The following is a 14,522-nucleotide window of genomic DNA, read 5'->3' as shown; positions in this document are numbered from 1 at the left end:
CTCCTTTTAAGCGGTTTTTTTAAAACGTTTTACTCTACTCTGGCGCCTCTGTATACCAAGTTTTTGCTAATTGTTTTACAGAGAACAGTAATTTCAAAACACTAGCAAACTCGCTCTGTGCAGGTTTTGATGAGCGATTACACCAGCGTTTATATACTTTACATTGCAGAAACGCTAACCGCTAATGCTAAAAATTCTGCATATCCTGCGTTTTGCGATTTGGTAATCTCAATGGGTCCGGTGGAATTTGGCCCATCCATTAACATTAGCTGAGCGTTTAGGGAAATTGCTAGCGGTTTGAAACACTCCCTAAACGCTCACAAAATTGCTCTAGTGGGTTCCAGCCCTCAAAGTCGCAGAGAGCTGTTTTCTGAAGCTTATTATCTCAAGTGTCTGTCACTATGTATTTTGTTTATTCAGCAGAGGAAAGTGCAAAAGTTCACTAGCCTACTCTGAGAAATCATTTAGAATGCGAATTATGCAATGTTATAAAAAAAAAACCTATAACTGAAAATAAAAATATGAGAATATTTTCTTTGCTACTAATGCTCTAGTAATTATCTGACTACACAACCAATTCACTATATCATCATTTTGTTTCGCCTCAGTGTCACTTTAACCATTTCAGCCCGCAGGGATTTTTCACCTTATGCATCAGAGCAATTTTCACCTCCCATTCATTCGCCAATAACTTTATCACTAATTATCACAATGAATTGATCTATATCTTGTTTTTTCCACCACCAATTAAGCTTTCTTTGGGTGGTACATTTTGCTAAGAATAATTTTTTTCTAAATGCATATTCACAGGAATATTAAGAAAAAAATTGAGAAAAATCATTATTTCTCAGTTTTCGGCCATTATAGCTTTAAAATAATACATGCTACCATAGTTAAAACCTATGTATTTTATTTGCCCATCTTCTTGGTTATTGCAACATTTAAATGATGTCCTGTAACGATGGGTGTCAACATGCAGAGAGAATCTGATTATTGGTGATCTGCAGAATCACCAGTAATGCAGATATACACCAGATTATGGATGATCTGCAGAATCACCAATAATCCAGGTATGTCTAACCTCTGGACACCTGAGATATGAGTGTTTGGTGTAACAGTAGCACTTTGAGTGAGAACCACCAGAGGAGCTGGAGGTTAGAAGAAGAAGGGAATTCACCCCAGACTGTGGGTGAATCCCTGTAGGCTAAAGGCTCCCTAGGAGAGGGGCCTAGGCTAGGTTGCAGGATGCCCTGCTGCTAAGATAAACAGACTTGCCCTAACTGGGTGTGAGATCCCAGCTCTCTACACCCTAGAGGCGGGCTAAGGTAATACAAGTACTCAGTGCTAGTCTTGGGTGTGAGATCCGTAGTCGCTACACCCTGGAACTAGTCTATCTCATAACATAGAAATGATACAGTATCCTAGACTTGGGTGTGAGGTCCGTAGTCACAACACCCTGGAACTAGTCTATAGCATAACATAGCATTGACACAGTATCCTAGGCTTGGGTGTGAGGTCCGTAGTCACAACACCCCGGAACTAGTCTATAGCATAACATGCATTGACACAGTATCCTAGGCTTGGGTGTGAGGTCCGTAGTCACAACACCCCGGAACTAGTCTATAGCATAACATAGCATTGACACAGTATCCTAGGCTTGGGTGTGAGGTCCGTAGTCACAACACCCTGGAACTAGTCTATAGCATAACATAGCATTGACACAGTATCCTAGGCTTGGGTGTGAGGTCCGTAGTCACAACACCCTGGAACTAGTCTATAACATAACATGCGAGAGTAATCTAGCTCAGTGTGAATTCCCAGGTCCGTCCTGGTTCTAACACACTGTAGGATCTGACTGAGGTCTGTGTGCTAACACATAAAGCATTCGCAATGGCAGACAACCAGCAACTGACAAGCAACCTAAATATATAGCTGCTGGAGTCTGCCGCCCCGCCCAAGCCACTCAGCCAATCATGAGTCCAGCAAGAATCAGCTGATCCTCCTGATCAGCTGACACTTCCCCTGCTGGTATAAAGGTCCTGACATCTGGGCCGCGCGCGCGTAGCTCTCCATCCGCCTATGTGAACTAACAGACGCAGCCACACCAAATGCACGCCGCCGCGTACAAACCGCTGCGTTGGATGCGGAAACAGGCGCCTTGCTGTCAGTACCTGCGGCGGCTTTTCCGCGTTCTCTCGTGGTGCCAGGCGCACATCTCTGCATGCCAGCCGCTGTGCTGGACGTGGACTCAGCCGTCCTGCCGTTAGTACATGCGGCGGCTTTTCCGCGTTTCCTCACATGTCCCTATCACAATGTATGGCGCCAATATTTTATATGGAAATAAAGGTGCATTTTTTCAGTTTTGCGTCTATCACTATTTACAAGCTTATAATTTAAAAAATGTTCGTAATATACACTCTTCACATGCATATTAACCACTTCGTCCACAGGAGAGTAGATATACATCCTCTGTGACTTCATCTAAGCCACAGGTCAGTAGATATACGTCTTGTAGCAGAAGCAGTGCTGTGCAGGATTGGGCTTGCTCTTGTGCACATTTCTGCCACTATCTGATGCAGCACTAATTGGTGAACGGGAATATAAGTTTCCTGAGCTAATGAGATTGATTTTTACCATTAAAAATACTTTTATTTTCTCATTCATAGTGAAAAACACACTCTGTAGCATTATTTCAGAATCAAATATCTTCACCATAAATTGTGACCGGAACATAATCTAAGTTTTGTGATAAGCAGTAAGAATAGCCAAACCAAATTTGTGTTTTTTATCTACAGTAGCACTTTTTATTTTTAAACTGGAATTGGTAAAACTGAGAAATACATGTTTTTTTCTATTTTTTCTTTGTTTTCCCATTAAAATTCATAGAAAACAAAATTGTTTGAGGGAAAAAAATGGCATACAATGAAAGCCTAGTTTGTCTTGAAAAAAACAATATATATATTTCATTTCTGTGTCATAAGTAGGGATAAAGTTATTTCTGATTAAATAAGGACATAGCTAAACTGTCAAAACTGCTCTGGTCAATAAGTGGGAAAAAAGGTCTGGATGCGAAGTGGTTAAAAAAGTTCAGACTCTTAGGTAACTATTTATGGTTTTTTTTTTTTTTTTTTTTTTATTGTAATTTTTTTTTTCATTAAACATTTTATTTGGGTAATTTTTTGTGTGGGATATAAACAGTTAATTTTAAATGTAATTATGTCTGTTTATTTCATTGAAAAATGTATGTAGATGTAGTTTTACTATTTGGCCACAATGAAAAAAAAAATGTAATCCTGGAAGTGAAGGCTCTCGCTTCCAGGAAGGGTACAGAGGACGGAAAACCTTTTTCTCATTAGAAAGACGGTTTCTGAAAAGAAGCCGTCTGTCTTTCTAGCCGAGACTTAGATCGATGAATGAGAACCATGTTCCTATTACTTGATCTCTGAGCTAACGGGGGGGAACACGTGCGCTCACACAATTTTGCGCTGGAGCGGCATAAATGGTTAGGCCCGGTTCACATTAGCGGTTGCTATCCGGAATCGCCGAGCCGGAGCCGTGCCGGAGCCGGACCGCATGCGGACCGGACGAAACGGATGCACGGCATAGCAATGAAAGTCTATGCGACCGTTCACATGCGTCCGTTTCGTCCGGACCGGAGCCGGACTGGATCCGGACTCCGGCGTCCGTTCCAACATGCGCTATTTTTTGGTCCGGCTGGTCCGGCTGACGTATCCGGACCGGAGCCGGAATGTTGCATCCGGCCAATGGAAACCAATGAGAACCGGAGAGCGCACAACACACTGGCTATAAAAACCGGATGTTATACCACACTTCCTATGCTGACTCTATGGTATGGTGGCCATTTTGGATGGGGACCACATGGCACCAGCGTTCACAGAGTGGAGCAGCAGTGACTTCATGCTGGAGCTCTTTGGCAGCAACATGTCTGACGATATGTCTGATAACGAGGGGGTGAGGCCCTACACATCAGAAGACCTCATCCTACAGGTGCAGCAGGTACCAGCCCTGTGGGACAAGGGGGATGCGGACCACAGCAACATCAAAAAATGCAGAGGCCTGTGGAAAAAAATTGCCAAGCTGTATGTGGAGGACTTTGAGCACTTGAGCAAGAGACAGCAAGGCACAGAGGGTATGTTGACTAGAAGTTTTTGGGGGGGCTTGTGGTTAGCTTGTGATGTATTCCACTTTTGCTATGGATTTGTGTCACCCACGTGTTGCCCACCCACCCGTGGCCCACCCACCTGTTCCCCACCCACCTGTACCCCACCTGTGATGTATCCCACCCACCTGTGATGTATCCCACCCACCTGTACCCCACCTGTGATGTATCCCACCCACCTGTGATGTATCCCACCCACCTGTACCCCACCTGTGATGTATCCCACCCACCTGTGATGTATCCCACCCACCTGTGATGTATCCCACCCACCTGTGATGTATCCCACCCACCTGTGATGTATCCCACCCACCTGTACCCCACCTGTGATGTATCCCACCCACCTGTGATGTATCCCACCCACCTGTACCCCACCTGTGATGTATCCCACCCACCTGTGATGTATCCCACCCACCTGTACCCCACCTGTGATGTATCCCACCCACCTGTGATGTATCCCACCCACCTGTACCCCACCTGTGATGTATCCCACCCACCTGTGATGTATCCCACCCACCTGTACCCCACCTGTGATGTATCCCACCCACCTGTGATGTATCCCACCCACCTGTACCCCACCTGTGATGTATCCCACCCACCTGTGATGTATCCCACTCACCTGTACCCCACCTGTGATGTATCCCACCCACCTGTGATGTATCCCACCCACCTGTACCCCACCTGTGATGTATCCCACCCACCTGTGATGTATCCCACCCACCTGTACCCCACCTGTGATGTATCCCACCCACCTGTGATGTATCCCACCCACCTGTGATGTATCCCACCCACGATGTATCCCACCCACCTGTGATGTATCCCACCCACCTGTACCCCACCTGTGATGTATCCCACCCACCTGTGATGTATCCCACCCACCTGTACCCCACCTGTGATGTATCCCACCCACCTGAGATGTATCCCACCCACCTGTACCCCACCTGTGATGTATCCCACCCACCTGTACCTAACCTGTGATGTATCCCACCCACCTGTACCCCACCTGTGATGTCCCCCACCCACCTGTGATGTCTCCCACCCACCTGCGATGTACCCCACCTGTGCACATAAAACATACACAATGACCAATTATTAAACATCAATTTATTGTAAAAAATTAAGACATTTAAAATCACTTAAAAACTTGAAACTCCAAAATAAACACATTTCAACAAAACATATTAAAAACCAAACATTCACCCTCGTCCTGGTGGTGTGGTAAAATAAAGTCTCAGTTGGTCCCTGTTCCGCAGTGACACTACCCTTGGCCTGGTTGCATACCTCCGCAGGGGCATTAGTGGAAGCACATTCGGGGGTTCCGGAGTCTCTCTTTCCTCCTGCCGCACAAAGTTGTGGAGGATGCATGCTGCCTTCACCACGACAACTGCGTTGCCCGGTTTCAGCAGCATGGGCGTGTGGAACACCCTCCACTTTGACACCAGGATCCCAAATGTGCACTCCACCATTCTCCTTGCACGGCTCAACCGAGCATTGAAGTGTAGCTGGCTGGCATCAAGTCCCCTGTCTGGGTACGGACGCATTACATGGTCGGACAGGGCGAAGGCCTCGTCCCCCACAAACACATAGGGGTAGGCCGGTGCCCTTGTCCCAGGCCAGGGTCTGTCACGGGGGAGACGCAGTCTGCCTTCCTCCATCAGCCGGCAAAGGGTCGTACGCTGGAAAATTCCAGAGTCATTGGAACTACCGTACGACCCCACGTCCACGTACACAAACTTGTAGTCCGCATCTGCCACTGCCATTAGAACAATGCTAAAGTATTTTTTATAGTTGAAATAATGGCTGCCACTCCCCACGGGTTTCTGAAGCCGGATGTGTTTCCCATCCAGTGCGCCAACACAATTAGGAAACTTGCACTCGGTCCAGAAGCCCTGGGCGATCTCCTCCCATTTCGTGGTGTCTGGCACAGGCATGTATCTGGCCCTCAGTCGCGTCCAAAGGATCCTCGAAGTCCTCACGACGATGCCTGCCACCGTGCTCTTCCCAATACGAAATGTGACATGTAGCGATGTATATGTTTGTCCAGTTGCGATGTACCTACAAGAGAAATAATCGAAATCAATTTTTCATGTCGTTACAGGAGAAAGGTTCAAGACAAGGTGGCGCAATATACGTGATGCATACGTGAAATGGCTACGGAAGAAAAAACTTGCCGAACGAAGTGGCAGTGGCGGGGGAAAGCGACAAAAAGACTACCAATTTGCCAAGCAATTGTCTTTCATCAATGCCTGGAACCTAGACTGTAAGTACCACTACTGTGGGCAGGAACTGAGAGCTCATTTTAGCAGACAACTACCATGACTTCGGCCATGTATTGCTATAAACTGGCCTCAATTCCCATGGCTAGCGAACTTTTCTCACAAGCTTTATCAAATGTTTGGTAGAAACGGTTGATAAAGTGTTTGCTAGTGTTTGCTAGCTCTGTGAATTGACGCCACATGCTGTTTGGCACACCAATAAATATTGTTTTTATCTACAGGACTGAAGACAATTTGGAGCAAGAGGAACCGACCCAGGAGGCACGGTTCAGCAGTGAGGAGAGCTTGGTGGATGATGACGTCGCCGATGTAACCTATTGCCCCGAGGAGAGGAGTAGGAGGAGGGAGTCCTTAGCTATCCCAGCTCTCTCCTTTGATGATGACTTGGGAGAAGAGAGCTTGGATGTTGAGGTTGCAGGACCGAGTGTGGAAGAAGCTGCACCTCCACAATCGACCGCTATGGAAGCTCCAGGGGAACAAGAACAAAGTGAGGAGCACCGAGAGACTGCAGCACAACCAGCGCGCAGGGCAACCCCGACACAGGCCAGAGGACGGGAAGATGCTGCCACACCACCAGTGAGGACCACCCCACCAGTGAGGCGTCGAGGTACCCTCCCCCCAACAAGGAGAGAGACAGAGTCCGAGATGTCCGGGGCTGTCTCCGGACTTCTCGGGATTCTTCAGAGCCACCAAACTCTCATAACCCGACAGTTGCAAGATGAGGACAGGGGCCATATCATGGAGCAGTACAAGTCCCACATCACTTCACTGCAATGTGAGCTCGACGCTGTACATGGGCACTACAGGGACGAGGTTAAAATGATGCATGAGATGCACAGAGGAGAAATCGACCAACTGCGTGCGCAGCATCATCAGTCGGTGGGCCAGCTGCAGAACGTGATGCAGCAAATGCATCAACAAAGCAAGGAACTACTGAAATTGCAGGCACACCCGTGTTTTCACACTGTGATGTCTCTAATACCATATTTGGAAAAGGTGCCTTCCCAAAACATGATGGCGTGCCATTCCACTTTGCTGGAGGTGATCAAACAACACATGGACACGCCATTATTGCAACCACCAATTTTTAGACCCCCACAACCAACAGCGGTGCCCACCTGGCAATCATCACAGATGTACACCGGCTACAGAGGCAGTCAATATGGGCCACCGCTGTCAGGGTCCAGCTCATCCACGACCAGCACCCAAGAGAGTCCAGATTTCCAGGCAGCAACTCCCACCTTTTCTAGTAGTGGTGCCGATCCAATTTGAAAAAAAAAGTCAAATTGTTCCTGGACATGCTCCTCTGAATACCTCCGATCCTCGGAGGAAGGATACCATCCCAGGGCTTTTTAGCCCAACCTTTTCCCTGCCCCATCTCCTTCAACCAAGGTTCAGAGGTGTTCAGATGACCATGTCAGGGAACTTTTGTTTTTGCTGGACTTGAACTTTAGGGCCTGGTGTCCCCGAAAGACACTACCTGGGTCACAACCTTGTGCCTGTTGCACTGCACCTGTAGTCCTGCACCTGTGCCTTTGATTCCTCTTGTTCCTTACTTTGTTGTTCCTAATCACTTGCACAAGACCCTTGGGGCCATGGATGAAGGACACCTTCACTGGTCGGTGAGAGGCCTAGCCTTTTCACTGACCTGTGTCCTTCATCCATGGCTCAGAGGGTCATGTGCCAGTGGTTAGGTTTTTAAAGCACTTCAATTTTAGGGCCTGGTGTCCCCGAAAGACACTACCTGGGTCACAACCTTGTGCCTGTTGCACTGCACCTGTAGTCCTGCACCTGTGCCTTTGATTCCTCTTGTTCCTTACTTTGTTGTTCCTAATCACTTGCACAAGACCCTTGGGGCCATGGATGAAGGACACCTTCACTGGTCGGTGAGAGGCCTAGCCTTTTCACTGACCTGTGTCCTTCATCCATGGCTCAGAGGGTCATGTGCCAGTGGTTAGGTTTTTAAAGCACTTCAATTTTAGGGCCTGGTGTCCCCGAAAGACACTACCTGGGTCACAACCTTGTGCCTGTTGCACTGCACCTGTAGTCATGCACCTCTGCCATCGGTTCCTCTTGCTCCTCACTTTGTTCTTGTTCCTAATCACTTGCACAAGACCCTTGGAACCATGGATGAAGGACACCTTCACTGGTCGGTGAGAGGCCTAGCCTTCTCACTGACCTGTGTCCTTCATCCATGGCTCAGAGGGTCCTGTGCCAGTGGTTAGGTTTTAGAAGCACTAATTTAGGGCCTGGTGTCCCCTAAAGACACTACCTGTAGTCCTGCTCCTCTGCCATCGGTTCCTCTTGCTCCTCACTTTGTTCTTGTTCCTAATCACTTGCACAAGACCCTTGGAACCATGGATAAAGGACACCTACACTGGTCGGTGAGAGGCCTAGCCTTTTCACTGACCTGTGTCCTTCATCCATGGCTCAGAGGGTCATGTGCCAGTGGTTAGGTTTTTAAAGCACTTCAATTTTAGGGCCTGGTGTCCCCAAAAGACACTACCTGGGTCACAACCTTGTGCCTGTTGCACTGCACCTGTAGTCATGCACCTCTGCCATCGGTTCCTCTTGCTCCTCACTTTGTTCTTGTTCCTAACCACTTGCACAAGACCCTTTGAACCATGGATGAAGGACACCTTGACTGGTTGGTGAGAGGCCTAGCCTTTTCACTGACCTGTGTCCTTCATCCATGGCTCAGAGGGTCCTGTGCCAGTGGTTAGGTTTTAGAAGCACTAAAAATTTAGGGCCTGGTGTCCCCGAAAGACACTACCTGTAGTCCTGCTCCTCTGCCATCGGTTCCTCTTGCTCCTCACTTTGTTCTTGTTCCTAATCACTTGCACAAGACCCTTGGAACCATGGATAAAGGACACCTACACTGGTCGGTGAGAGGCCTAGCCTTTTCACTGACCTGTGTCCTTCATCCATGGCTCAGAGGGTCATGTGCCAGTGGTTAGGTTTTTAAAGCACTTCAATTTTAGGGCCTGGTGTCCCCAAAAGACACTACCTGGGTCACAACCTTGTGCCTGTTGCACTGCACCTGTAGTCATGCACCTCTGCCATCGGTTCCTCTTGCTCCTCACTTTGTTCTTGTTCCTAACCACTTGCACAAGACCCTTTGAACCATGGATGAAGGACACCTTGACTGGTCGGTGAGAGGCCTAGCCTTTTCACTGACCTGTGTCCTTCATCCATGGCTCAGAGGGTCCTGTGCCAGTGGTTAGGTTTTTAAAGCACTTTAATATTAGGGACTGGTGTCCCCGAAAGACACTTGGGCAGCTATGCCCTGCAACTCTTCCAGCACAAAGTTGGTGGTTGGTGTTCCTTAAAACTGACCGGGCTATACCATAGATATGTTATTTTTTGTCTTCCATGTTGGAAGAATGTTTCCATGTTGGAAAGTGGTTGTTTTTGCAATAAAAAAAATTGTTTTTACATACCTCAGTGTGATGAGTAGTTGTTCTTGTGGTGTGACTGCTCTCCTGAACGTGGTATCCTTCTTCCTAAGGTCATCCTTCACCATCTCCAAAAGGGTATCAAACCTGTCAGGAGATGGAAAGGAAGAAGCTGTAAAGTATGTTGTGGGACAAGGTGTTGGGTGGAGGATGGGGGAGGTGTGTTTACAGAGGTTTGGGAGTGTTGTGGAGGGTGGGGGTGTAGTGTATATCTAGGTATACAGGTGTGTGGGGGTCAGGGTGGTGTGTTTAGCTAGGTATACAGGGATGAGGTGTTGTGGGGGTGAGGGTGGGGTGTTTAGGGATGGTGGGGGTTGGTGTATTTAGGCCTAGATACTTACAGGGGAATAGACATCCGAGTGTAGCTGTAGAACTTCTGTGGGTGTCGTCTGAGGTCCCGGTAGAGGGCCTGGAACTCTCCCTTCCTCTGCCTCCTGGCTAGTAGAGGGTGCACCCACCATCTCCTGCGAGGAGCACGCCTTCTCCCCACATAGTAGTAGGTAAACAACAGGAAGGAGAGAATTCCCAGGTAATAAGCGTAAAAAATGACTGGATCCATGGTCCCAACTGCTGTCTCTGTATCCAAGCATGGTCTCCACACGTCCAGCTGTCTCCAACAATGACCCCAGAGCTTCTGCTGACCTCCCAGAACCCCAGGTATTTATACAGGTTGTTATCTCTTTAAGAATCCGGATCCGGACCGCAACCGTGTTCATACCGCACGGAAACCGTATGCAACCGGACCGGATCCGGACTGGAACCGTACGGGTCAGGTCCGATCCGGCTCCGGTGCGGTCCGGACATCCGGTGCGGTTTTTGCAAAACCGCAAGTGTGAACGGGGCCTTACTGTGACACTGCAAAATAAAAAAATAACTTATGAGATAATTAATTGTATGTATAGTACAGATAAGGAATAGAACATTAGTAGCAAAGAAATTAGTCTCATATTTAAATTTTCAGTTATATAGCACTTTTTATAGCATTGCATCATATTGTCATATTTGCAGTCTGTCTTATAGCAGTAGTAGTTTAAAGTACAGAGTATACAGAGTGTGGTTTGCAGAGCTAATGACCCTTTGAACTTCTCTTCTCACTGAATCTTATCTGAAGTTGTCTGTCTCTGTTTCTTTGATATATAGTGCTCCAGAAATTAGCGATCAAATTGGCCATGGAGCTCAGAGAAGCTCTTTTGTATAGATAACAACTGAAGCTTCTTAACTCTTTCTGTACTGAAAACGATGTCGGGGGCGTGCTGCAGAAAAGATATGACAGCGCTGGCATGTCGGGAGCAGGTGATTAATACACTCCGCTCGAACTCTGTAGGGGGGGGGGGGGTTGGAGAGAAAGGAGGGTGGTTTGGGTGGCCATTTAATTGATCAATCAAATTCAATCCAATCGAAATTCGATCGATGGCACGTTGAATTGTATGATGTAGATGGGGCTTTAGAGAGCAGCTCTCACACTGCTGCTTCTTTTTATGTTGCTACTGTAAGTGATTAGCAATGTGGCCAACTCGGCAGCTCAGTAGATTCTTATCATTATGCTGGCCTGAAACAGTTCATCTCTCAGCAGCAAATGGAAGAGCTGGGCGGGGTCAGGTGATCCGTGCTCAGAGGAAAATACTCCCTGTAGCCCCTCCCTCAGGTGGGTGATCATGGGATAGGGGGAGGGTTCTGAACAGCTTTCTGTCCAGTAAAATGACTCAGCAGGAAATGAAGACACAGAAGCCAGCCAGAGAGATGCTTACAATATATTTATTGTAGAGATGTGCAAAGCATAAGAAAGACATTGTGCATTGCTAATTAATACAGATTTACTGGCATGTGCATTACAAATTAGAAGCTGAACTAGAGCGCTAAAGCTAATCCATACTTACATGGTAATTGCCCCTCCCACCCCAACAAGACCCTACGGAAAAGCACCTCCGACCAACTGTGAGACATGGTGGCTGCATGTTATAATATATGACATACCATATGAGGTCACTATAGCTGCACACATGTTGTAGGAAGGCACATATATGACATCTGAACAACATGTTATATTGGGAATGTGTAAACAATAGCTATATATGTAATAAGGGACACAAATAAAGGTTTGAGATGGGAAACAAGATACATTTAAAGGTGAAAAACTGGAGTGAAAAGGGATATGAAGGCTGCCATATTTATTTCCTTTGAAAAAAAAAAAGCCCGTTGCCTGGCTGTCTTGCTAAACCTCTGCCTCTAATACTTCCAGCCACAGCCCCTGAACAAGCATGCAGCAGATCAGAGGCTTGATTCACCAAACGGTGCTAACTGTTAGCACACTGTGAAAAGTGCTTCATGCGAAATTTGATAAAGGTTACCGCGCTCAAACATTCGCGTTCGCACGTTAACGTGAATTTTTCGCACGTTAACGGTCGCTAAAATGCGCGAAAAGCCATGCTTACAGCCGTGCTAACAGTTAGCACTGTTTTGTGAATCAAGCCCAATGTGTTTCTGACATTATTGTCAGATCTGAAGAGATTAGCTGCATGCTTGTTTCTGGTGTTATTCAGACACTACTGCAGCCAAATAGACCAGCAGGGCTGCCAGGCAACTGGTATTGTTTAACAGGAAATAAATAGGGCAGCCTCCATATATCTCTTACTACAGTTGTTCTTTAATGTCTGCTCATCTAATCGCTTTGTTATTAACCACTTAAGCCCAACTGGACGAGATTTCTCGTCCAGTTGGGCTGCGCGCACTCCCGCGGGTCGCGCGCGCTCCCGCGGGCCCCCCCGTGCGCGCCCCCGCTGCTGGCCGCTAGATTACCGATCAGTGAAAGGGATTATAAATCCCTTTCGCTGATCGGACCCCCCCGGAGAAAAGCCGACAGCGTCTCTTCAGATGCTGCGGCTTTTCTGAGCTCTGGGCTCCTTTCTTCTGCCTGGGAGCGAGATCGATCGCTCCCAGGACTTTTTGATCCTGGCCATCTTGTGGCCAAATAGCAAATTACACCTGTAAAAAAAAAAAATCAAATTAAACATATAAATATATTAAAAAAAACCCTGTTTACCTCCCACACCAAAAAATACCCACATACAAGTTTAAATTAAAAAAAAAAAAAAATTACAATAATAAAAAAAAAAAAAACATAAATAGTTACCTAAGGGTCTGAACTTTTTAAATATGCATGTCAAAGGAGTATATCAATATGATTTAATAAATTATGGGCTTCTAAACAGTGATGGACGCAAAACGGAAAAAATGCACCTTTATTTCCAAATAAAATATTGTCGCCATACATTGTGATAGGGACATAATTTTAACGGTGAAATACCCGGGGCATATGGGCAAATACAATACGAGAGTTTTAATTATGGAGGCATGTATTATTTTAAAACTATAATGGCTGAAAACTGAGAAATAATGAATTTTTTCCATTTTTTTCTTATTCTTCCTGTTAAAATGCATTTACAGTAAAGTGGCTCTTAGCAAAATGTACCACCCACAGAAAGCCTAATTGGTGGCGGAAAAAACAAGATATAGATCAATTAATTGTGATGAGTAGTGATAAAGTTATAGGCTAATGAATGGGGGGTGAAAGTTGCTCGGATGTAAAAAAATGTCAACCCTTCGGGCTTAAGTGGTTAATGTTAAAGTAAAACTGAAATGAACCTGAAAAAATAAGTTAGATACTCAACCGTTGTCCCTCTGGGAATACCATGCAGCAAACTGGTGGAAAGTGTCTATGGAAGTCCTTGTGAAGGCTTTGGAAGTTGTGTCCCCGAGAACTTCCAAAGACGAGGGGGTCCGTATTGCGCATGCGTGAGTGAGTGTGCGCTCATTAATGCGCAGTACTCTTGGGGGCGTGAGTGAAAACTTGCAAAGGTTTTCCTCCTTCCTCTCAATCATCTGAGATATGTGAGCAGGGCCGGTCCTAGACTTTATGCCGCCTGAGGAAAACTTGTGAGGATGGGTACAAGTCAAACAAAAAAAAAAAATCAAAAAGACTGTAATTAAAAAACACTTTTTTTTACATGATTTACATCGATTTTCTCAAAAACTACAAGGTCTTTTTGAAAAAGTATTTCTAGACTGGTACCCACTATTCTCCTTAACGTTTGTAGCAACTTTGGTGACAATAGCACATATGGGGGCTCTGCAATTAACTGCTAAAGTTGGAACAGAGTTATGTAAAAATTACGCAAAAAATTATGCAAAGTTATACACAAAATCAATGGAATTTACAAATCGTACTTATGTACGGGCGTACATGCAAAATTGTAATGAGCTGATTGCGATCATCTCTTTGTTCCTGGAGGTGGAGGGATGTGGTGGCCTTCCCATACTGGTCCATGGTCAGAAGAAGTCTGGATGTAGAGAGGCGTTCTTCATGGAGAAGACAAGATATCACAGCGTCCCAGTCCCTGAAAGATCATTAGAGAAGAGCTTCTTAATGGAACCACAAAGGGGTCAATTCATAAAAGGCTGAGCGGTAAAAAAAATTCTCGCATTCGGTATTTTAGACTTTTGTGTGCTAATTCATAGAAATCTTCAAAGCTGCGGTAAAAGTGCAGTAATTTACCAAAGCCCAACTGTCGGTAACAGCAGTAGAGTGTGAGTTGTCTGTATTGTTACATGCTGTTA

At 46.2% G+C, this 14,522-nt stretch overlaps 1 protein-coding gene across 1 annotated transcript in view; it reads right to left on the bottom strand.

Moving 5' to 3' along the window:
* LOC137544642 (ecto-ADP-ribosyltransferase 5-like) overlaps positions 1-14,522 on the bottom strand; it is a 33,073-nt gene that overhangs the window by 7,209 nt on the left and 11,342 nt on the right. Inside the window, exon 5 of the mRNA XM_068265738.1 lies at positions 14,133-14,302. Coding sequence (XP_068121839.1) covers positions 14,133-14,302 — 170 coding nt within the window. The remainder of the gene's footprint in view (positions 1-14,132; positions 14,303-14,522) is intronic.

Source organism: Hyperolius riggenbachi, chromosome 2 (assembly GCF_040937935.1).
Source record: "Hyperolius riggenbachi isolate aHypRig1 chromosome 2, aHypRig1.pri, whole genome shotgun sequence".
Taxonomy (NCBI): Eukaryota; Metazoa; Chordata; class Amphibia; order Anura; family Hyperoliidae; genus Hyperolius; species Hyperolius riggenbachi.
This window is presented reverse-complemented; position numbering and strand designations above follow the sequence as displayed.